The 23,099-nt window shown below is 33.4% G+C and overlaps 1 protein-coding gene and 2 pseudogenes across 1 annotated transcript; 2 read left to right on the forward strand and 1 right to left on the reverse strand.

Annotated features, from left to right (window-relative positions):
* Nucleotides 1-4,384: 4,384 nt before the first annotated feature.
* LOC125825426 (uncharacterized) lies at nucleotides 4,385-10,637 on the reverse strand. The gene is made up of 13 exons (XM_049504770.1): nucleotides 10,429-10,637; nucleotides 9,659-10,331; nucleotides 9,256-9,340; nucleotides 9,064-9,153; nucleotides 8,842-8,915; nucleotides 8,311-8,395; nucleotides 8,135-8,224; nucleotides 6,759-6,889; nucleotides 6,292-6,373; nucleotides 6,173-6,220; nucleotides 5,851-5,923; nucleotides 5,637-5,740; nucleotides 4,385-4,810 (listed from the first exon to the last, which is right to left on the reverse strand). Exons 1-13 carry the CDS (start codon nucleotides 10,607-10,609, stop codon nucleotides 4,694-4,696), a joined length of 1,833 nt encoding a protein of 610 aa, XP_049360727.1. The 5' UTR covers nucleotides 10,610-10,637; the 3' UTR covers nucleotides 4,385-4,693.
* A 4,028-nt stretch (nucleotides 10,638-14,665) lies between these two features.
* Nucleotides 14,666-19,738, forward strand: LOC125825501 (uncharacterized; annotated as a pseudogene).
* Nucleotides 19,739-19,958: 220 nt separating this feature from the next.
* Nucleotides 19,959-23,099, forward strand: LOC125825502 (uncharacterized; annotated as a pseudogene).

Below are 23,099 nucleotides of genomic sequence, written 5' to 3' on the forward strand. Positions count from 1 at the left end.
CTTACTTCTTACTTCATAAAATATTACAGAAATAGTTTTAGATCGGAAGGCAAAATGGTCGTTCATTTAACTTATCAATTTAAGCTTATTTAATAATTAATTCATTAGATATTTTATACTACTTTAATTTAGTATAAAGATAAATTGGTAATCGATCCAACTTTGCAATTTGAGGCTTCCCACTTTTAACAGTAATCTGTATTTATTTTCAATTAATTTTATTATATATTTGTTAAAATGTATATTTTTATTTCTTGTATAAAATTATTGTAAGAGTACTATTTAAGTGAAGTAAAAAAGTTATATATATATATATATATATATATATATATATATATATATATAATTTATATGTGTATTTATATTTTTATTCATAAATATATAACAACAGTGTTAAATGGAATGTGAGTATTTATTATAACTAGTTTTTTGACACGTGCGTTGCACGTGGTTACCAATTCAGAAAATATATGTTATAGTAAATAGTATTTCTTATTTAAGCGAAGATTTGAATAATAAGCTTTGTACAAAATAATATTGCAGATTTTTTTGTGAATGTTCAATGTGGATCATCATATATATCTCTTAATCGCGCGAACCTATAAAAATGATCAATGAATTTTTTTTATTAGTTAAATGCATATAGTTATTTCAATTTGTTGAGGTTCAATCATGTAATTGGTTGTATCTCAATAATATCACCTTATAGACGATATTTGTTGTGTATTTTTTTTTGTCATCTTACCCGATGTGTTTGCACGTGTATTTCATGTTAAACTATTCAGATGTCATATGAACATGTAAAGAGAAGAACTATATTTTATTTTTTAGAACTAATTTTTGTATATTAATTTTTATTTTATAAGTTATAACATAATAAATGGCGTGCTTGTTGTTGGCTCTCATATTTGACTTCTCAATTGACTGTGTAAATAAATCAAAGCTAGTTATCTGACTATCCTGGTTAACTGAGAAATGTTTCCTTTTTTTTTACCGGAAAAACTAAAAACTGAAATTAAAGAATATATTCTATCTGTGAAATCATATATATAATCACTTGTTTATCTTACACCCAACACATATGTAGTTCATATACTTGTAAAAAAAATTCAATTTATTCAATAAAGCATGATTCGTCCAAGGAAAAATAACAACATTGTGTTATCACATATATAGGGTCGGTATATTAATATAAAAAATTATTGGTCAAAAGTTAAGATAAGAAAAGATGAAAGAAATAATTAATGTAATAACTATGAAAATTCATAATCTTATAACTAAAGAATGTTAAAAGTGTGAATAACATTTGCAATAATTAGTAATAACTAAGAGAAATTATAATGTTATAACTAAAGAATTAATGTGCAATAGTTGTATTTCTAATAAATTTTATACTAACATAAATAAATAGGACTTTTAATTAATGTTGTTATAATTTTATATAGTTATTAGATTTTAATTTAGTGTAGGGACAAAATGAAAATGTTTATTCCATATTATTGAAAATAAAATTTATTTTGTAAATGATAATTTTTAAATGATTCATAAACATTCACATATTTTCACATTTGTTGTGAGTTTTTCAAAAAAAATAAAAGAACCCGGAACAATTTAAAATAATATATTTTGAAGTAAGAAGATCTTGTTAACTTGATAATACATGTGTGACATATATAATACTTTAATTTAAATACAAATACCTACCCAAATATATATATATATATATATATATATATATATGAACTTTTCTTCGTCTAAAATATGGTAATATTAAGAAATAGTAAATAAGTAAAACAAAAGGACAATGTTTATATAATAATAACTATTTTAAAGCAAACTTCCTAACATTCTAAATCACATAAGTAACATTGATAAATAAAGTCATTATATTGTCTTGAGCATCAAAAAAACAAATTGTAACAATTCTCTAACTCTTGAGAAGTTTAATAATTTTGGAAAAAGATGTTCAGAAGCATGTATTTACATCACAAGAGAAATTGTTAAAAAAAACAAATGAATTTAGACTACATCATGTTAACTTCATATATTGGAACATTACATACTGATGCATTTATTATGCAAATTGATGGCCTATCGATAGTGCCAATCGAGAAGTTCATCAGTCAACAACTCTAAGGAAAAAAACAAGGCAGCTCACTCAAACATCAAAGATCACTATCAAAAGGGGAGGTAAAGACAACCGCATTTTGACAATAATAATGATGGTGTGTTCCTTCACAAACGGTTAAAAAAAGAAGAGAAAAGGTGAAGATACAAAATGCATGTAGAGACACCAAAGAAATATTGAGTAAAGGGATACGTTTCCAGTAATCCTCAAGATAAACTTTCTCTTCTTTTTGCTTAATTCTTCTATTGTTGGTAGAACATTGAAGCATATCATCAAAGGGGAGTTAACACCACAACCATGCACTTAGCAAGTTACAAATGGACCAGTATTAGCAACTGATTTAATTTTGATATGATAAAATTATTGGAGAAAAGGCAGCACCAGGTTGTCATACAACTAATGACACAAGTAATACACCGACAAAAATGTACATTTTCTGTTTTTACCAAAATGAAATCTTTCTTTCCACTCACAACTCGACAGTAATCAGCATATACTAAGAGCAAAGGCATCAGTTATAGCCTTATTCGAACTCACTCGATGACAATAAATCACACGAAATCTTTTAAAATGCAAGAAGAAGAAGAGTAGAAGATTAAAAAAAATGAGAGGAAGCCCCTCTATTTATAGTCAACAAAGGGTGGAATGAACAAGTATTTTTTTGTGTCTTATCGGAAAAGTCATGACCTTTTGAGAAGTCACAACCCTTTGGAAAAGTCACAACTTATTGAAAAAATCACAATTCTTTGGAAAAGTTACAACTCATCAAAAAATCACAACCCTTCGAAAAAAGTCACAACTTATTAGAAAAGTCACAACTCATCGAAAAAGTCACAATCTAATTAGTTAGGAATATTATAGTAATTTAACATTCAAGTTAGGAGTTCATGCTTTTAATGTAATATAGATATAGATTAGTGTGTATTTACATTTTTGTCCATAAACATTATGACTTTATAAGGACATTTTTGTAATTCAACTTTTAAGACAAGGGCTTCCCACTTATAATAATACTAGTTTGTGGACACGTGTGTCTCATGCAATATGTTATAAATTCGTTAGGACGATTAAAATTCAATGAAAATATGCATGTAATGAGTACTAAAATGCAACAATCTCAAATAAATGTTATGATAATAATTTATAGAAAATTAAATTAAGAAGACTAATAGAGAAATATAAAAAAAATAACATAGAAGAAAAAAATAACATACACATCCTTCTTAAGACTTTAATCATAACATTATATAAATGAAAAAAGAAATAAAAAATTGGTACATAATTTTGTCGACACCTTCTCTCATATCCAATCAAAATTCAAAAGTCTACTCCAACAAGTCAAACTAAAGCATGAATCTTTATAGAAAAATCACTTTATTTTCGTAAAGTGATATATAATCAGACTAAGGTAGATATATCATATACTTTAGATGTTGATGGTTTCACTACTTTAACTATAAAATGAAAAGGATAATTTTGGATGTGAGTTTCCTGAAACAAAAAAGATGAATTTATATAGATAAAAATAGAGGAATATACCTAAAGACATCTTAAAGTTTTAAATTAAATACTATTTGAAGGTTTTAAATGGCCAAAATAGATAAAAGAGAACAACTTTAAGAATATTAAATATATGTAATGAACCTCCATTAAAATCTGAAAGAGTAAACAATCCTCTTTTGAACACATGAACTCTCCATTTACTCAATGTAATAATTGATTGTCACTAATATTTAAACATGTAATTAACTAAATATTTATAATATTTAAATCTAGTGTAGGGGCAAAATGATATTTCAACTTTTTTTGTTCCCACTTTTAGTACTACATTATAATCATATTTCATTTTTTATCATACCTTTTCATAGTAGCTCAACCCCATACCCTACGTTTCTTGTATGTTTATCATTCAAATTATGGATTATTGACATTATGTAATGATGAAGAACGATACAATCTATTCAAACACTATATTCATTAAAACAATATAGTAGACTACAATACAATACAATACAATACATTATGAAACAATACGTAACAACCATCCAAAAAAAAAGTGTTAATTACCAAACGTCCAGTGTGCTAGCCGTTAATGGTGAGCAGGGTCCTAGCTCCTTCATTTTGTTTGTAACCTCTCCCAGACCAAAAATTATTAAGCAGGGGATGCTATACTTGTTCCTTTCTGTAGTAAGGAATGCCTCATCAATTGCTCAGATAAAGGGAGAATTTTGTTTCTGCATCATCATTGTAGCAGAGAAAGTTGATTTTTTAGCCTAAATTTCATCTCGGGGACAATGTTTTGCACAAAGCAAATTCTGCGCTGTAGTACTACAACATTGCACGATAGTGTCGGAAGAAAAAAATATACAGGTGAATTTGTATCTAGTCAATTTTGTATAAAATCTTCATGGAATGTTAGTGTACAACATCTCAATTCTCCAAAACTTTTCGGTACACTACCGTCTACCACGAAAGGTGTCATCTCTCCAATCAAGCCTCACAAGCTTTTCCCACAACTTTTGCATTGTCCATGGACACCAGTTTTTGTGCTTCCACTCTGGCATGCTACTCAACTTTGACCTTGACCTTCCATGCAAGGTACTTTCTGTTTTCCACTCTATATCTTTTCCATTCTCTCATGACTGCAAGAAGCACATGCAGTGAAACTGGCAGAAAGAATGGCTGCAACAAACAAAAATAAACTTTTATTTCCTCCAACCCAAATTAATCTCCTTGTTGGACTGTAAGTGATGGAATGAGAATAAAATACACACTATAGCTACCATATAAGAAGAGATAGAATGTTAAGCCCTAGTTACTCTTCAAAATGAAAGAAACAGAAGTGGTATTGAGAAGTGCAAAATGAGTCCGATGCCACTCTTAAATTACACCAATGCAAAAAGCAAGTATATGAAAATCACTTAATTATGATGGTTTCCCAGGATAGAAGGGATAAAAGGTTCAGTGCTCTCAAATTTATCACTATGGTGTAGCATAAGTGTGAAAAGAGAATGGCAAGCTAGAATTAGAACAGACAATTTAAAGAGTGTCGAGGCTTACTCTATATGTTAACTACCCACCCACACATATTATCAACCTGTTCCTAGATATTTCTTATGAAAGTGACATGTACAAATCCTTCAAGCAACAGCCCTCCCTTCAGCAGTTAACAAACATTAAATGTTATTTTCAAACACTAGTGCATTTAACAAATGCATGAGGAAAGAACCAATTGAATGGTGATATGCTGGTTGTCTTCATTGTGTTAAACATAATTTCCATAAACAGAAGACATGCAGAACCGTCATCTGCTTCACATGCATTTGTGACCACATCCTACCTTTGACACGAAAGTGGAAGTGGTATAGTTAAGTGTAACGAATACAACATACTAAAAACAGATAAACACCAAGTCAATGGAAGTGGGATCTTATAGTTAATCATTAACAGTACTACAAGCATGTGAAAACCATGTCAATATATTATACTTTAGTGACACGAAGCTTACCGAATATACAGCAAAACAGTGCTCAAACGAATAATAGCTCACGGACATCATAGATGGATGATAAAAGGCATCCTCTGCTAATGCTCTTGCTTTTCTTGAGGAAACTGACAATAAACAAGAATAGTTTTTGGATTTTTTTTATAAAGAGAAGTGCAAAGGAAATTACTAGTTGTAACCATGTCGAATTACTAATACCAAGGTGAAGGAAACATACCAGCAGAAGCATCAGAATATCCTAAAGACACATTGCCTAGAGATAATTTTGCAGCTTCAAGAGAATACTTTACCTGAACAATTATTCAGAATTACGAGTGCTGACAATTTACCAATATGTATTGATAGGTGATGTAAAAAGAGTTTACCAATATGTTAAAACCATAAAATTCCACAAGTAACATATCTTAATCGGCAAAAAAGATACTTTTTACTTTCATAAACTCAAGAGAAAGCCATTTAAATAATTAGGTTCAAATAAATACTTTCTAAAGTGTAAGGGGAAGTTACTTTTAAATTTCATGGTTGGTTGAAACTCTAACCTGTTTTCCTATTTCATCCATGATTATCATCCTGGGAAGTGACTGAACCTGGATGGAGAAAAATTATCAAAACCTAAAAGTATGAAGTAAGCAGAAAGGAGTTGCAGCTGATGACCCACCAATCGAGAAAGAGATCCAAGGGTGGTGCCACACTGAAGAAGATTGAAACATGTGTGATGCCTAGATAACACGTCCAACTCCCTACAAGAAGAATTTTTAGAATGATATATGATCAAATACATGCCCAAAGAATATCTACATCTAAATTGAAAAAAGCTGAATAAAAAGTGTCCATTGAAATCAAAGAATAGTTTTGCAAACAGAAAGCTGTATAAAACAACATAATACCAAGAAAAAACATTCAATCTCTGACTGCAACAAGGAGATGCGGACACAAATTGAAGAAAGGCTAAATTTTCAGTGACTTATACACTTAACATCCAATTTTAGATGAAAAGGAAATTGTTCTTATCAGATATCAATCCACTTACATCAGCGGCTTAGTTTTATTAAGGCAATCATGCAATGTTTTTAAGCTATTTCCTACATTCCATCTTGTTCCTCCTAAGCAGTATCTTAATCTTACCATTCTGCAAAGCCTTTGTCACTGGTTAAAAGTACAGATGTGGCGAATCCACCAACGTAAAGGCTCTCGGACTTCAGACCAAATAGTTGGCGCAACTGTCCCATGAAAACTTCAGAAATCATCTTCAAGTCCTGTTTCAGAGCATGCATTTCTCAATCTTAAGTAGTTAAATACCATCCAAAAAAACAAAGATATGGACATCACAGATGCTTTCTTTATTTCCCATGCAAAATGTAAGGGGGTCCATTCTAGGTCGTTCAATTAGAGAATATGTCGTAGAAGTTGCTGTATATCCTTTTTTTATTCAGTGAAAGTTGCAGTATATCCTCATGCCCTCTTACCAGTGTTATCAAAAGTGAAAAGTGCAAAAAAGTTCTAAGGTCCATTGGGGCTTTAAGCCGAAATAAAATGTGGGCCTTTAATGAAAAAGGCGCAAATGGAGAAAAAAAATACAAATATATGTTTTCTGTCCAAGATTAATAATACTAAGCATGAATAATAAACATATGGACAAAGAACTTGAAAAAAATTATGATAAAGTGAAATATCAATTGTTTAGTGTCGCTTCGTCAAAACACACTCATTGCCCATTGGCAAGGCAAAGTATGACGACACTGAAGTGCACATTAATTAAGCAAGGCGAAGCGTTCAACATATTTTGTGCCTTGCTTCAGGGCTTATCCGCACCATTGACAACACTGCTTCTTACTCTAGTGTTAGGGGAAGAAATATATTGCACGATAGCAACATTATGCTCTGCTTGCTTAGTAGACAGATAAACATAGGAAACACACCACAATAAGTTTTAAAAAAAGAATGAAGAATCCCGGGAATCAATGTAGAAATTACTTCAACAGTGAGATATGTTTGATGTCAATGTTGACAAAACCCATCGTAACAAAAATGAAGCTCCAAACCTCCAACTTGCTAAAGTTGACGAGAATAACTTATAACTCTGTTCCTCATTTTGGGTTTATCATCCAGGTAAACATATTGTGAATGTGAAATCTCTCACACGTGCATGCAAGCACAAATATATTCAGCTACACAAACATGCCTAATATACCCGGGTTGCCAAAGCAACAAATTAAAGTGGAACTAAATACCTATGGACAAGACTGTAGGCGCAGATGAGAATGCACGAATAACAGAAAAAATACAACAAATTAAAACCCATGTAAAGAATGCATGATATCAGCAGTATTCTTCACGATATCAGCAGTGTAACACCTCCCTTCCCTTATCAGAAAAAAAAAGACCTCAAAAAAAAAGAATGGTCATGTCACATAACTGTATATTCTCAAAATCCTTTTCTCAATGAGGCTCATTCATCTTGACTTTTAAACTGTTAGACACCATAAGGAAAGGCTCCTTACCTCAGAGGAAATTTTGTGCCTGGAAAGATGTTGCATTTGAAAATTCTCTACACAGGCCGGTGGATTCCAAACAATAATACCTCCCCACATCTGGAATCAACTGTATTAAACTGCATGATACTATATGAAATGGCGGACACAGATAGGAACATCGAGACAGTAAATTTAATACTCACCGGAGATATAAAACCATTTGTCATGGAAATCTCTCCATTTGGCAACTGCAACTTTAGAGGGCACTCTTTTGCAGATGGCACATATCTGGCATTGAGAAAAACAAGTTACTATATTTTGCTAAATTTATCCAGTTAAATATGAAAGAACAATCATTTAACATGACTAGATTTTGCATAGTGCTCAAGGAACTCGTTTTCTTCTTTTTCAGAGTACATGTCAGAAGTTGACCTTAAGTAGTAGACTTGCACAGGATTGGGCAGAATCCTCAAAGAGTAATCAATTATAGAATACAGTGGTGCTTCTCTTTTGCCTAAAAAGTATATTCAAGTCAACAAGTTCCAATGAAAATGAAGGGAGAAAAACACTTTAACGAGTAGATGCTATGCTAATGATATTCCACATACTATACTGTCAGTTCACAGATATCAAAGCATAAAAAGTTAACAATGCAATATCAGTGATAGAAGCTTCTGCAAGTTCTTTAAAAGAAATATCCATTAAGTAAAGCTGTTAATGAATCAAAAACATACAACACAAAATGCAGGACTTTTGACCGCCCTCCAGCTGCTGTTGAAGTATCCAAGTGCCATTCATTTGAATTTACCTACAAAAACTCGGATATTATACAAATCAGGATGTTGTCTGAATTTCTGTCCTTTCCTTTTCTTTGAGAGGTTGGGTGGGGGGCTCTATTTGATACTTTGACCGTCAATAAGAATGTCAGATTCATAGTAGTCATTGAGTTAACTTACAAAGAAAGGAAGATCTTTTGTACTGAAAATATAGCTACCCTGTGTGTCATCCCAATATGAATATGAAGACTTTGGAGTATGATATAGAACCTGCAATACAAAAGAGCTCAAATTATAAGCTCAAAGGAACCAAAGAAAAGATATACCCTAAATCCTTAAGTGGTGTAAGAATGTAAAGGCTAGACAGTCAACCTGGCTTTCCACACTAATGTCAGCCACTGGTCTTAAAGCATCAACCACAGGAGCTAGCAGAATCTCATCTAACTCCTTAAAATCCCTGCAAATAGATGATAATATTTTAAATGAGTAAATAGAAAATATGTTTGATTGGGTATCAGCTAAACAAGGATAAACATACAACATTCATAAAATATGAACTTTAGCAACACAAAGTAAGCTACAAACACATTAACCAATACATACTACATAGTTAAATCAAAAAAAGTAACCGAAATACCATACCATGACACGAGGAAAACCAATTATAGGCTCCATTATTTACAATGAGAAACAATGTGCAAGTAAATTAGGATCTTTGAAAAAAAAAAGTAAATTAGGATATTCGGTAACTAAAAAGAGAAAATGAGGTGATTACCAATCATAAACCCAATCATGTGGATCAGAATTCAAAAGACTGAAAGAAAGCACGACCTTGCCATCAGCACCTACTGGCATGAATTCCCCACGAATTGATCCTTCTTCCTTCCCACCATTCACAAACACTTTGATAAAAATCTCTGCCATTTTCTCAACAGCTTTCTCTACAGAATCATTTCCTACTATCCAAGCATGCCTATACTTTCCAACCACAATTCTAACGTCCTCCTGCTTCCTATTCATCACCACAACCGTATAAACCTTCCTATTCTTACTATCCAATACCGACTCTAAATACTCATCAAAATCCTCATCATGATCATTCACCTTATCAAATCCATTCAACATACCACACTGCCATTTACTGTCGCCATTTCCGCTTTCGCTGTGAATACAGTTGGAATTGGAATCAATTGTTACAGCCACAGTAACATTGTTACCACACGCGCCACAAGGTGGAGAATTTTCTGAAGTCAGTTTTTGCATATGAGAATCGATCAAAAGCCCTAGCTCATTTACAGCAGTAATATCATCGAAATTCACAAAAACTACTTGAAATTGGCAAGGGAACAACAAATGATTCTTCTCCATTTCGGTTGATAGTAAATCGATGTCTTCAAAAGGCAATGGTGCTCGGTAAATCTCTATGGACTTAAGTAAGAAAGGCAAAGCTGTATACATAAGAAGTAAAAGAAAAATATTGTTGAAAAAAGAGAGTTTAATACACAGAAAAAGGATACATAAATGGAATGAAGAGTGTAGTAATACCGATGAGAAAAGAGATGAAGACAGTGAGAGTGAGAAATAAACGCTTCAATCCAGGCTTGGTTTTACGCATGGTTTTAGGGTCGAAATGTTCCTCTTCGGACTTAGTGTTTGGTGGATCGGAGGAAGTTGGTGCTTCAGAGATCTCCGCCATGGCTGAATCCCGAGAAGCTCCTTCCGGCATCACTGTGTAAATATGGCGAAGACGAAATGAAGAAAAGCTCTTTGTCACTATTTGACAAACAGTAACAAATACGAGTATTATTTACGTCTTAGCTCAGTCGGTAAATTAATTTTAAATTGATGTTTTTTGTTTTTTTTTTTAATTTTAACAAATTATGATTCAAAGACTAATTTGAGTAGTATTAAGTATATCTTATATAGATTTATTTTTTATATTTGTTTGAATTTTTTATTTTTATTCTTATTTTTCTTTATTTATTAGTCTAAAAATATGAAGAAGAAAATTGTGCATGAAAAAGAAAGAAAAAATTTAAAACTTTTTTTTTGGTCATATTGTAAATTTATATTTTATATCTATAAAAAGAATATTAGAGACATGTATGATAAATTCAATCAGAAAATGAGTGAAAAAGTAAAACGGACAGGCAAATTAATAAACTCAAATTATTTTAGAGATAAATATCAAAAACACATCTAAATTATTCCTTTTTTTAATTTTATACTTAAACTATTGAAAGTCTAAGCTTCATACATAAACGATCACTCATTAGTTTAAGAAACACATGTGTGTAATGCACTCTTTATTTTATTTGGAAAAAACCTTGATACATGACATTTCACATGGATAAAATATTTTACATTGCCAAATATTAAATAATAAACTATTAATATTAATTAAAAACTAAAGATCAAAGTATTACTATTCCAAAAAAACAAATATTTTTTTAATAAATAAAATTTGAATTATTTTTCTTGCCCCACTCCACCACCTCCTCCCCGTACCCCCCCCCCCCCTCCACTCGACAATCCCCGTCCTTTTTTTAAAAAAAAATTATAATATATTTTAAAAATTCATACTTCACCCCTCACCCTCCCCCCCCCCTCCAAACCACCCAATCATCCCCCTCCCCCCCCAAAAAAAAAATTGATATTATTTTATTTTATAAAAAAATAAAAATTCTACCCCATCCTATTTAACCCTCCGCTCCTAATTTATTTATTTATTTTTACATTTTTCTCGGGGAAAAGAGTCTAAAAAATATTCGAACTTTGGCCGAAATAGCAGTTACGATACCAAACTTTGATGAGGACCTATTACTCCCATAGACTATTTAATACCGTAAATTTAAACATATATATTTGTCTATACTCAGTCTATGTTAGTTGAGTGTGTCACACACACGTTTTAATACATTAAATTAATCAAATTAGTCATTTCGTTCCCAAATAATTAAATTAATTCATTGAATAAACATATTTGAAAAAAGTAAAAAAAAAAAAAAAGGGAAATGAATCGTCACTTCACTTCACTCTTCACTGTCACTCTGTCTCGTCTCTTTCCCAAAACTCTCTTTCACTTAGGCCTAAGAAGAACTCAAAGATCAAAATCGTTTTAGTTGATAGCGTGTTGAAATTGTGTTTGTTGATAGTGTTTCTTGATCGCGTGTCTGAAATCGTGGCAGCAACTATTCCTGAACTAAACTGAAATCAGTAGTTCTTGAAGGTTAGTCCTTTTTCGTCTTATCTAACCTTAGAACTGAATTTTTCATCAGAAATTATCTAGGGTTTGGTTACTATTGACGTTATTGTTGATTTTGTTGACGTAAAAATTGTTAGGATTTGTCGATAAATCAGTATTTTTGACTGTTCATAATTTTGTCTTGTAATTGCGACTTGTTACTGATTGCGATTTATGTTTTAGTTGTATATGCGTACCAATTGTTGATAAATTAGAATTCTTCTAGTCTTCCCCCAAATTTTTTTATTTTTAAGAACCAACTATTTTCTTCAGTTCTTTTATTTTGTACTGCAATTGTGACATAATTTTAGGAATGGGTGCTTTTACATATATAACTATGAAATATTACCATGGTGGGATTTTGAATAGAAAGAGTCGAAAACCATTATATGAGGGTGAAGAAATCACTCACATATTTGATGTCGATATTGATAAGATGTCTTACTTCGAACTAACTAATGATATTAAGGAGCTGGAGTATACTACAAGTTGCACATTTTATGTTAGGTCACCTAGGAGTGACTTTCTATTAGATATACAAAATGATGAGGGTATTTTTGAACTTTCACAAAGCTTTAAAGATGGAGATATTGTTGAGATCTATGTTTGTCACATGGTTGATGAGTTGGGTGGCCCCATTGGTTTGTTGGAATACACTCCTACCAATGAGAATTTTTTTGGTGCTTTTAATAAAGAAGGGGAGAAGGGGGACCATGAAGGTGAGAGGGTTGGTGATGTAGATCAAAGTGACACTACTTCAAGGAGGCATTTCACAAGGAGTCAAGCTAAGGACCTTCAACCATTGCAAGCTTTATGGATGAAGATGGAACCTTTGAAAGGCTCCAACATGGAAGACTTGAAGATATTTAATATATTAAGTGTTCTACCATTTTAATCAACTTGTAATTTTAATGAAGGGCAATTAAGTCTTTCTTCACTATTTTAGTTTTTAGTATAAATAGTAGATATTAGGGTGTCATAAAGGTTTTTTTGGACATGTTATGCCTCTTGTGAGAGTTTGGAAACCCTTTGTTGAACTTCAACATTTTGTCCTAGAATTTGCAAGTAATTCTAGTAGATTAGGTGCTATTATTTCTCAATTAAGTGCTGTTTTTGGTTAGTTTAACCATTATATTTCTTAGTTGCTTGAATTTAATTGTGTCTATCTCTTTTATCTATCTTTTTTTATTTCTATTTTCTTTTTATCTTATTGTTTCACATCAAATTGGTATCAGAGCAAGGCACAATTCTTAATCTTTGAGTTGTTTAATTTCTGAAATAAAAAAAAAAAAATCTGCCAAAAAAAATAATTTGATTTGTAGTTGATGAATTTGAGAGTTGGTTTATTTCTTTGAGCTACATATTGTTGTTTCCTAGCTGAAAATCAAAGAATACATGGCAAAAAAAAAAAAAGAGAAGTCATTGTTAGGATTTGAAGCTTTGAAGAAGAAACTTGAAAATGGGTTTGTTGATTTGTTGTTGTTTGTAGAAATTGGTGGTCAAAACTTGTTGATGTAGTTGTGGAATAGTGTTTTCCCGAATTTGAGTCCATTTGATGGAGTATTGAAGGGTATTAGTTCAAAACACAAAAGAAAAAAAAAAAAAAATTGACCCACTTCTTGGAGAAGAAGAAGAACAAAAAAAAATATTATCTATTGTTGTTAGTTAACTCTAGTTAGTTTACTTTGAGTATTAGTTCATACTTAACTTAAGCTAGTTCTTGTTCGTGCCAATTCTTTTTATTTTATTTTTTTCTTTTATTTTGTTGAATGCTTATTTGTTTCCATGTCCTTTCTTGATTTACATAAACTCCACTCTATCCCGAAGAAGTAGTACCACTTGTGAATTATTTGACGGTGTTGACTCTCAACCTTGGATTATTCAAGAGTGGTAAAAGGCAAGAATGAAGTGAGTTCATTGGAGGGTAGCCTTAAAAGGCTTGGCCTTAGAGTAATTAACACAAGTGTGACTGGAAAAAAAAACGAGTGGTGAAGAACTTTTTCTACTTACTTTTTATTTCTTTTGGTAGGTACAATGACTCAATTGGAGGGAGAACCCTCTAGCAAAATGGAAATGATACTGCAACAACTATTGGAAGACATGAGAGATATGAAGGGAAAATTGGAAGATGTGTGGTTAGGAGGGTGAGAACTCAAGAAATCGCAACACAACCACTTGAGATTTTCAATCCTAATGGTCAAAATGATGAGGGATCAAGTAAAACTCCTCTTGATGCAACTCCATCACACTTAATTGTGCAAGATACCCTATCTCCTAATGTCACATTACCAACGAAGGCTCACAATCAAGTGACACTTCCAAAAAGAGGGGGGGGGGGGTCAACAAGCAAATCTTCCACCACAAGTAATTAAACATCAAATGAGAGCCCAACATAACCTTGAGGAGCATGATTCTTTTGATGGTGATAATTATGGCTATGGAATAGACGATCAAGCTCAACAAGAGAGGTTAAGTGGGAGAGGAAGAAGAAGAGGAAATGGAGGTTGACATCCAGTTAATGGTAGAGAATACAATCGAATGAATGATGATGAAGATCGAGGATTCAACAACATCAAGGTTACACTTCCATTTTTCAAAGGAAGTAGTGACTCAAATGAATATCTTGATTGGATAGTGAAGCTTGAAAGACAATATAATCTCAATAATTTGAGTGATATTAAAAAAATGAATTATGCTATAAGTCACCTTAGGGGTTTTGCTTCTACATGGTGGGAGAAAATTGAAAGAGATGCTTTGGTGAATAGAAATTTTGTTACAAATTGGAATGACATGAAAAGAAGAATGAGAGAAAGATTTGTAGGTCAAAATTATGAACAAGATACACTCAAAAAGTATTACAATCTTCAACAAGGAAGCAAGAGTGTGGAAGGGTATAATGAGGAGCTAGAACATACTAGGCTTCGAGCTAATGTCAATGATGGAGAGATGAATCTTGTGGCAAGATTTATCTCAGGATTAAATAAAGAGATAAGGCAACCATTAGATTTGCATCGTCTTCCTACTTTATATGAAGCTTTCAAATGTCACTCAAGGTGGAGGGACATCAAAAGGAAAATAAATCAAGAGTGCAATCTTCTTCTTCTTCATGGGCAAAAAATAAAGAAGTTTGGAAATCATCTCCTACTTGGGACAACTCCAAAGGTGCAAAGCAAGACTTCAAGTCCAATTTTGACAAAGCCAAACCAAAGATGGACTACAAGGATTTAGGTAACAAATCTAAACTTGAAACTCCATCTAAAATAAAGTATTTTAAATGTCAAGGACATGGACATAAAGCAAATGAATGCCCTAATAGAAGAACTATCATTGCATTGAATGATGGTGGTTATCAAACGAAAGATGAATCTAAGGATGACCATAGAGAGAATGATAGCGGTGATGAATTTATGGGAGAAGGGGATGGAGAAGAAATTAATGATGATGGAAAACTTGTTCTTGTTGTAAGGAGAAGTATGAGTGCTCTAGCGAGGGAAGATCTTGATCAAAGGGGAAATTTGTTTCATAATTGGTGTAGGGTTCAAGAGCAATTATGTTTCTTTATCATTGATAGTGGAAGTTGTGCAAATATTGCTAGTGTATCTATGGTGGAACAATTGAAACTTCCAACAAAAAGGCATCCAAAATCTTATAGGTTGCAATGGCTCAATGAATGTGGTGAACTCAATGTGACCAAGAAAGTGTTGATAAAGTTCAAGATTGGAAGCTACCATGATGAAGTGCTTTGTGATGTTGTACCTATGCAAGCTTGTCATCTATTGTTGGGAAGGCCATGGGAATATGATGTAGGGGTAAAACATTATGGAAGGTCCAATAAATATGCATTTGTTAAGGATGGTAAAAAGCACATTCTTAACCCTCTTTCTCCTTTTCAAGTGGGAGAGGAATATAGAAAAATGGGAGAGTTGAAAGAAAAACTTGAAGAAAAAAATAATATGAGAGTAAGGGAGTGAAAAATGATAATTCAAAAGAAGGAAAAAGAGAGGTTGAGAGCTCAAGTGAGAATGAATTATCACAAAAAAAAAAAAAAAAAAAAAAAAGAGATGAGCAAGAAAAACAAAAGGTCAAAGAAAAAGGAAAGATGAGCATGATTTTGCAAAATCAAGTGAGCATGACAGAGCTAAACATTGAGGATGATACTCAAGTCATACTTATTAAACCTAAAGGATATTCTTTGCTTTCTAATAGTGAACTAACATCTTTATCTTTGCCAAGTGTTGTTTCTTCTTTGTTGCAAGGTTATGAAGATCTATTTCCAGAAGAAATGCCTCATTTGAGGGGAATAGAACATCAAATTGACTTTGTACCGGGTTCTCAACTACCCAACAAAGCCACTTATAGGAGAAACCCTCAAGACACTAAAGAATTGCAAAGACAAGTTGAGGAACTTTTGGAAAAAGGATTGATAAGAGAGAGTTTAAGTCCATGTGCGATGCCCATGATTCTAGTGCCCAATAAGGATGGTTCATGGAGGATGTGTGTAGATTGTCGTGCCTTTAATAGAATTACGGTAAAATATCGACATCCTATTCCTAGACTTGATGATATGCTAGATGAATTGTTTGGTTCTACCTTATTCTCTAAAATAGATTTGTGAAGTGGATACCATCAAATTCGAATAAAATCCGGAGATGAATAGAAAACCGCTTTCAAAACTAAATTTGGATTATATGAGTGGCTGGTGATGCCTTTTGGGCTAACCAATGCACTAAACACTTTTATGTGACTAATGAATCACGTACTTAAATCATTTATTAATGATTTTGTTGTGGTTTATTTTGATGATATTTTGGTTTATAGCAAGTGCTTGGATGATCATGTGCAACATTTGAGGTTGATTTTTGATGTGTTAAGAAATGAAAAGTTGTATGTGAATTTTAAAAAGCGTTCTTTTTGTGTGGATCGTGTTGTTTTTCTTGGTTTTGTTGTAATTTCAAGTGGAGTTGAGGTGGATGATGAGAAGGTAGAGGCTATTAGGAGTTGGCCAACACCTAAGTCCATTAGTGATGTTAGAAACTTTCATGGGTTGGCAAGTTTTTATAGGAGGTTTGTGAGGAATTTTAGTTCTCTAGCCGTTCCTCTAACTGAGGTCATCAAAAAGAAAAAGTCTTTCATTTGGGGTATAAAACAAGAAGAAGCCTTTAAAATCTTAAAGGACAAACTTAGTTCCACTCCTTTACTTCAACTTCCCAATTTTGAGAAGATGTTTGAAATTGAGTGTGATGCTAATGGAGTAGGCATTGGTGCGGTCTTGATGCAAGAAGGAAAACCCATAACTTACTTTAGTGAGAAGTTAAGAGGAGCTCCATTGCAATATTTTGCCTATGATAAGGAACTCTATGCCCTTGTAAGAGCCTTAGCGAATTGGCAACATTATTTTTGGCATAAGGAGTTTGTGATTAGAACCAATCATGAGGCTTTGAAGCATATTAGGGTTCAAAATAAGCTTAATAGAAGGCATGCCAAATGGATAGAGTTTATTGAGTCTTTTCCTTATGTGATTAATTATAAGCAAGGCAAAGAGAATATTGTGGCGGATGCTTTATCTAGAAGATATGCTTTGATGAATACCTTGACTTCTAGATTGATGAGTTTTGAGAGTTTGAAGGAATTATATTCTAATGATGATGATGATTTTGAAAAAGTCTTTGGGGAGTGTCAAGTGAGCTTGAATAGGTGTGTACAAGTTGTTAAGAAGGGTAATGAAGCTAGAACTCATAGGTTTGAGTTGAAGGAGGGAAATTTGTTTAGGAATGGAAAGCTTTGTGTACCTATGTCCTCATGGAGAAAGTTGTTAGTGAAAGAGGCACACAATGGAGGTTTGATGGGTCATTTTGGAGTGTCAAAAAACCTTAGCTATTCTTAGTGAACATTTCTTTTATCCTAAGATGATAAGAGATGTGGAAAGAATTTGTGCTAGGTGTTTGGATTGCAAGCATGCTAAATCTTGTACCCAACCCCATGGATTGTATACCTCTTTGCCTATTCCTAGTGGCCCTTGGCTAGATACTTCCATGGACTTTGTTGTTGGTCTCCCGAGGACTAAGAAGGGTAAGGGTAGCATCTTTGTTGTTGTGGATAGATTTTCTAAAATGGCTCACTTTATTGCTTGTCATAAAAGTGATGATGCATCTCATGTTTCTACCTTATTTGTTCATAATTGCATGGTGTTCCCCAAACAATTGTTAGTGATAGAAAGTCATTTTTGGAGGTGTTTGTGGGGAAATTTGGGAACTAAGTTACTATTTTCTACTTCTTGTCATCACCAAACGGATGGTCAAACCGAGGTGGTTAATAGAACCTTAGGTAACATACTTAGGGCTATGGTTAAAGGGAAGTTAACTTCTTGGGATGATCAATTGCCATTAATTGAGTTTGCATATAATAGAACTATTAATAGGTCTATTGGCATAACCCCTTTTGAGTATGTTTATGGCTTTAATCCCTTGACTCCATTAGATTTAACTCATTTACCCAAAGATGTTATTGTGAGTATAGATGCAAAAGCTAAGGCAAAGCTATGAAGAACATCCATGAGAAAGTAAGATTGTGAATTGAGAAGGCCAACAATGATGCAACCAAAAGAGACGAAAGTGAGTCACCTTTGCACCCGGTGATTGGGTATGGGTTCATTTTAGGAAGGAAAGATTTCCAAGCAAAAGGAAGAACAAACTTATGCCAAGAGGAGATGGACCTTTTCAAGTGGTTGAGAAGATTGGGGATAATGCTTACAAAGTAGACTTACCAAGTGAGTATTTGGTCCATAATGTTTTCAATGTTAGTGTTTATCTCTTTTTGATGTAGGTGTGGCGAATTCGAGGACGAATTCTTTTGAAGAAGGGGAGTGTGATGTAGATCAAAGTGACACTACTTCAAGGAGGCCTTTCACAAGGAGTCAAGCTAAGGACCTTCAACCATTGCAAGCTTTATGGATGAAGATGGAACCTTTGGAAGGCTCCAACATGGAAGACTTGAAGATATTTAATATATTAAGTGTTCTACCATTTTAATTACCTTGTAATTTTAATGAAGGGCAATTGAGTCTTTCTTCACTATTTTAGTTTTTAGTATAAATAGTAGATATTAGGGTTTCATAAGGGGATTTTTTGGACTTGTTATGTCTCTTGTGAAAGTTTGGAAGCCCTTTGTTGAACTTCAACATTTTGTCCTAAAATTTGCAAGTAAGGTTATTTCTTTCTTGAGGAGTCTAATAGATTAGGTGCTTTTATTTCTCAATTAAGTGGTGTTTTTGGTTAGTTTCACCATTACATCTCTCAGTTGCTTGAATTTAATTGTGTCTATCTCTTTTATCTATCTTTTTTTTTAATTTCTATTTTATTTTTATCTTCTTGTTTCACATCAGTTGGTGATATTTAAAAAAATGAAAATGAGTTTGAAGCTGCAACTACTCAACCAGTAGCTGCAACTATTCAACCTGTAGATTCTCAAAGTTCTCCAGTTGGTGACCCTGAGGCTGTTGCACCTACTCAAGCATCAACTACTACTACTGCAACTGTTGAGCCTGAGATTGGTGCACCTACTCAACCAACATTTAATCCAACTATTGAATCTCTTGTTGTTGAGGATGACTAACTAGTACTAGATTCAGACCAGTCAACTGAAATTAGTTCAGATTCAGACCATGAAGATTTATTCCATGAAGGTGATGCTAAATATAAAAGTGATGTCCATGAAGAAAATACAAACTTAAGGGCTGAGAAGAGGTCATACCAAAGGAGGAAGAGAACAGAAAGAGTACCAAAAGACCCTGAAGAAGTTCCAGTTGCTGAAGTTGGTCCAGATGTGGTTTTTGATGAGACCGAACCTGTTGATAAAAACATAAAAGGTAAAGTTGTTGGGGATGAGCATGTGTATTGTAGTTCTGATGCTTATAGTATTGAAACTGATTCAGATAATGAGACAAGGAGGGAAAGTAGAAGAATTGTTTTTGATAAAACTGCTGAAAAGGTTATGTGGCAGTTAGGCATGGTTTTTGAGAGTGTGAATGATTTTAGGGATGCTGTTACAAAATATTCACTTCAAAAAGGTGTCCAATTAGAAAAGTTTACCAATGACTCAAAAAAGGTGAGGGTTAGATGTAGAGAGGGGTGTCCTTGGTTGTTATATGCAAGTCTTAATAGAGGTACCAATAACTTTGTGATTAAAACCTACAATCCTACGCACAGATATGTGAAGACCACAAGAAATTACATGTGTAATGCTAAGTTTTTGTATATGCACTACAAAGATAGAATTAGTGAGCAACCAAACATTAGAATTTTCAAATTTCAACAGTTGATAAGAAATGAGTTAGGAATACATGTTGGGAAGACTATTACTAGGAGATCAAGACAGAAAATATTGCAGGAACTAATGGGTGATCATGTGAAAGAGTTTGGTAGAATTTTTTACTATAGGGATGAATTGTTGAAAACCAATCCAGGTAGCACTTGTGTAGTAAAAGTTGATGATTCTGAAGGTAATAGTAAGTTAGTTTTTCAGAGTTTCTATACATGTTTTGATGCTTGCAGAAAAGCTTTTCTTGGTGGATGTAGGAAATGTATTGGTTTAGATGGATGTTTCTTGAAGAATGTAACCAAAGGACAATTTTTGGTTGATGTGGCTAAAGATGCCAATAATCAAATGTTGCCTATTGCATGGAGTATAGTAGAGTATGAAAATAAGAACACATGGGCATGGTTTTTGAAATTGTTGATAGAGGACTTGGGATTAGGTGATGGCAGAGATTACACACTCATTTCATATATGCAAAAGGTATGTTTTTGGTTAATTTACTCATGTTTAATGCATTACTGTTGTTATTACTGCAACAAGAATGTTTTTTTGTTCATTGCAGGGGCTTACATCAACAACCAAGCATCTTTTACCAGAGGTGGAGCATAGGATGTGTGCAAGACACATTCTTGCTAACTGGGCAAAAGATTTCAGAGGTTTAGAAAGAAGGAATCAATTTCAGAAATGTGCAAGAAGCACCTTTGAGGCAGAGTTGACGGCAAATTTGGCTCACATGGCATTGCTAGGTAACAAAAATATTGTTCCAGATTTACTTCACTATGATGTAAAAACTTGGTGCAAAATGTACTTTAGGTCTGATGTTAAGTGTGATAGCATATATAATAATATGGCTGAAAACTTCAATGCTTGGATCTTAGCTCCAAGACATAAAACTATTATCACTATGCTTGAAGAGATAAGGGTAAAGGTAATGAATAGACTAGGTCAATTTTATAAATTTTCAGAAACATGGTTAACAAATATTTCTCCAATGCATTAAGAGTGCTTGAAAAGAACATAGCAAAGTCAACGAAATGTCATATTGAGTTCAATGGAGAGAGAGGCTTTGAAATTTCAGATGGATCTTATGTCCATACTGTTGATATGAGGAGTAGGACATGTAGTTGTAAATCATGGATGCTCAAAGGAATACCTTGTCCACATGTCATTGCTTCCATTCTTTACAAGAATTGGGAACCAATTGACTATGTTGATGATTGCTACAGTAAGGTTACTTATCTAAGAACCTATTGTCACTACTTTCAACCAGTAACCAACATGAAAATGTGGCCTAATTCAACAAATCATCATGTGGAACCACAGTTGTTAAATTTATGCCAGGAAGGACAAGAAAGGTAAGAAACAAAGAGTGTTGGGAGACAAAAAAAAGTCTGGAAATTACCAAGAAAAGGTGTTTACATGACTTGTAGCATTAATGGGAAAAATCACAACAAAAGAAGTTGTCCATTAAATGTATGTCAGTTATATGTTATTCCTTATTTATGGTATATATTTGAGATATTTGACTTGTTATCTATTTGATGTTGTAGGATTTTGTTGTTGCTAGACCAAGTAATGAAGCAGGTACTTCTAGAGCAATTTCTAAACCTAGAGGAAGGCCAAGAAAAACACACATTACTACTACTGAAGCACCTGCTACTGATGGAGAACCTCCTAGGCCTAAGGGAAGGCATGTTAATCCTGATGCACCTCCTCCTAGGCCTAGGGGAAGGCTAAGAAAAACAACAAATAATGAGGCACCTGCAACATCAACTATAGGCAGGGGTATGACTCTTGAATCCCTTTATTTTCAAATCATTTTTATAAATTGATTTTCACACTTGTTGCAACATCAGAAAGAGACACATCACCTAATACAACACCTGCAAGGGGAAGAGGCATTGGAAGGGCTGATACAACACTTGCAAGGGGAAGAGGCATAGGCAATTAGAAGGGCTGATACAACACTTGCAAGGGGAAGAGCATCAGCATTGGAAGGGCTGATACAACACTTGCAAGGGGAAGAGGCATAGGCATTAGAAGGGTTGATATAGCACCTGCAAGGGCTGATACAACACCTGCAAGGGGAAAAGGCATAGGCATTGTAAAGGGTAGGGGAAGGAGTAATACAACTGTTCAAGCACCAGGAAGGGGCAGGGGTTTCAAAGTCCCTCTAAGTGGTATAGAAGTGCCAAAGAGGATATCTTTGCATGAGTGGTTCGAAAATCCAACAAGTTACACTAAAAATGCTCCACCAAATCCACATGTTTCACCTATTCATTCTCAATCTAATGCAGTACCTACTAAAAGGTCCAGAATAGTTGGAATGGGAGTTTTTATTGCTAAAAATGGCTTACCAACATACAATGTAAGTCCTAAAACCTCTGTTAACTTTGTATTAACTTTAATGTTGTCTTAATTTTGTTCCTACATATTACAGTCAGGACTGTCAAGTAATAGGATATTACATACAAGTTCTGGACAGCCTATCAGTTCTGTTGATGTTACTGGGGACCTTGGTTTCAAACCAAGAACTGGTGTAAGGTGGAAGGGGAAAAAAACAATGACATCAAATCAACTTGAAGTGATGAGGGATGAGATGAGAGTGAACAAAAGACAGAAAAAGGCTTCTTCACAATCCAAGGAACAATGGAAGTAG

Source organism: Solanum verrucosum, unplaced genomic scaffold, assembly GCF_900185275.1.
Source record: "Solanum verrucosum unplaced genomic scaffold, falcon-dt-bn FXZP01000101.1, whole genome shotgun sequence".
Lineage (NCBI taxonomy): Eukaryota > Viridiplantae > Streptophyta > Magnoliopsida > Solanales > Solanaceae > Solanum > Solanum verrucosum.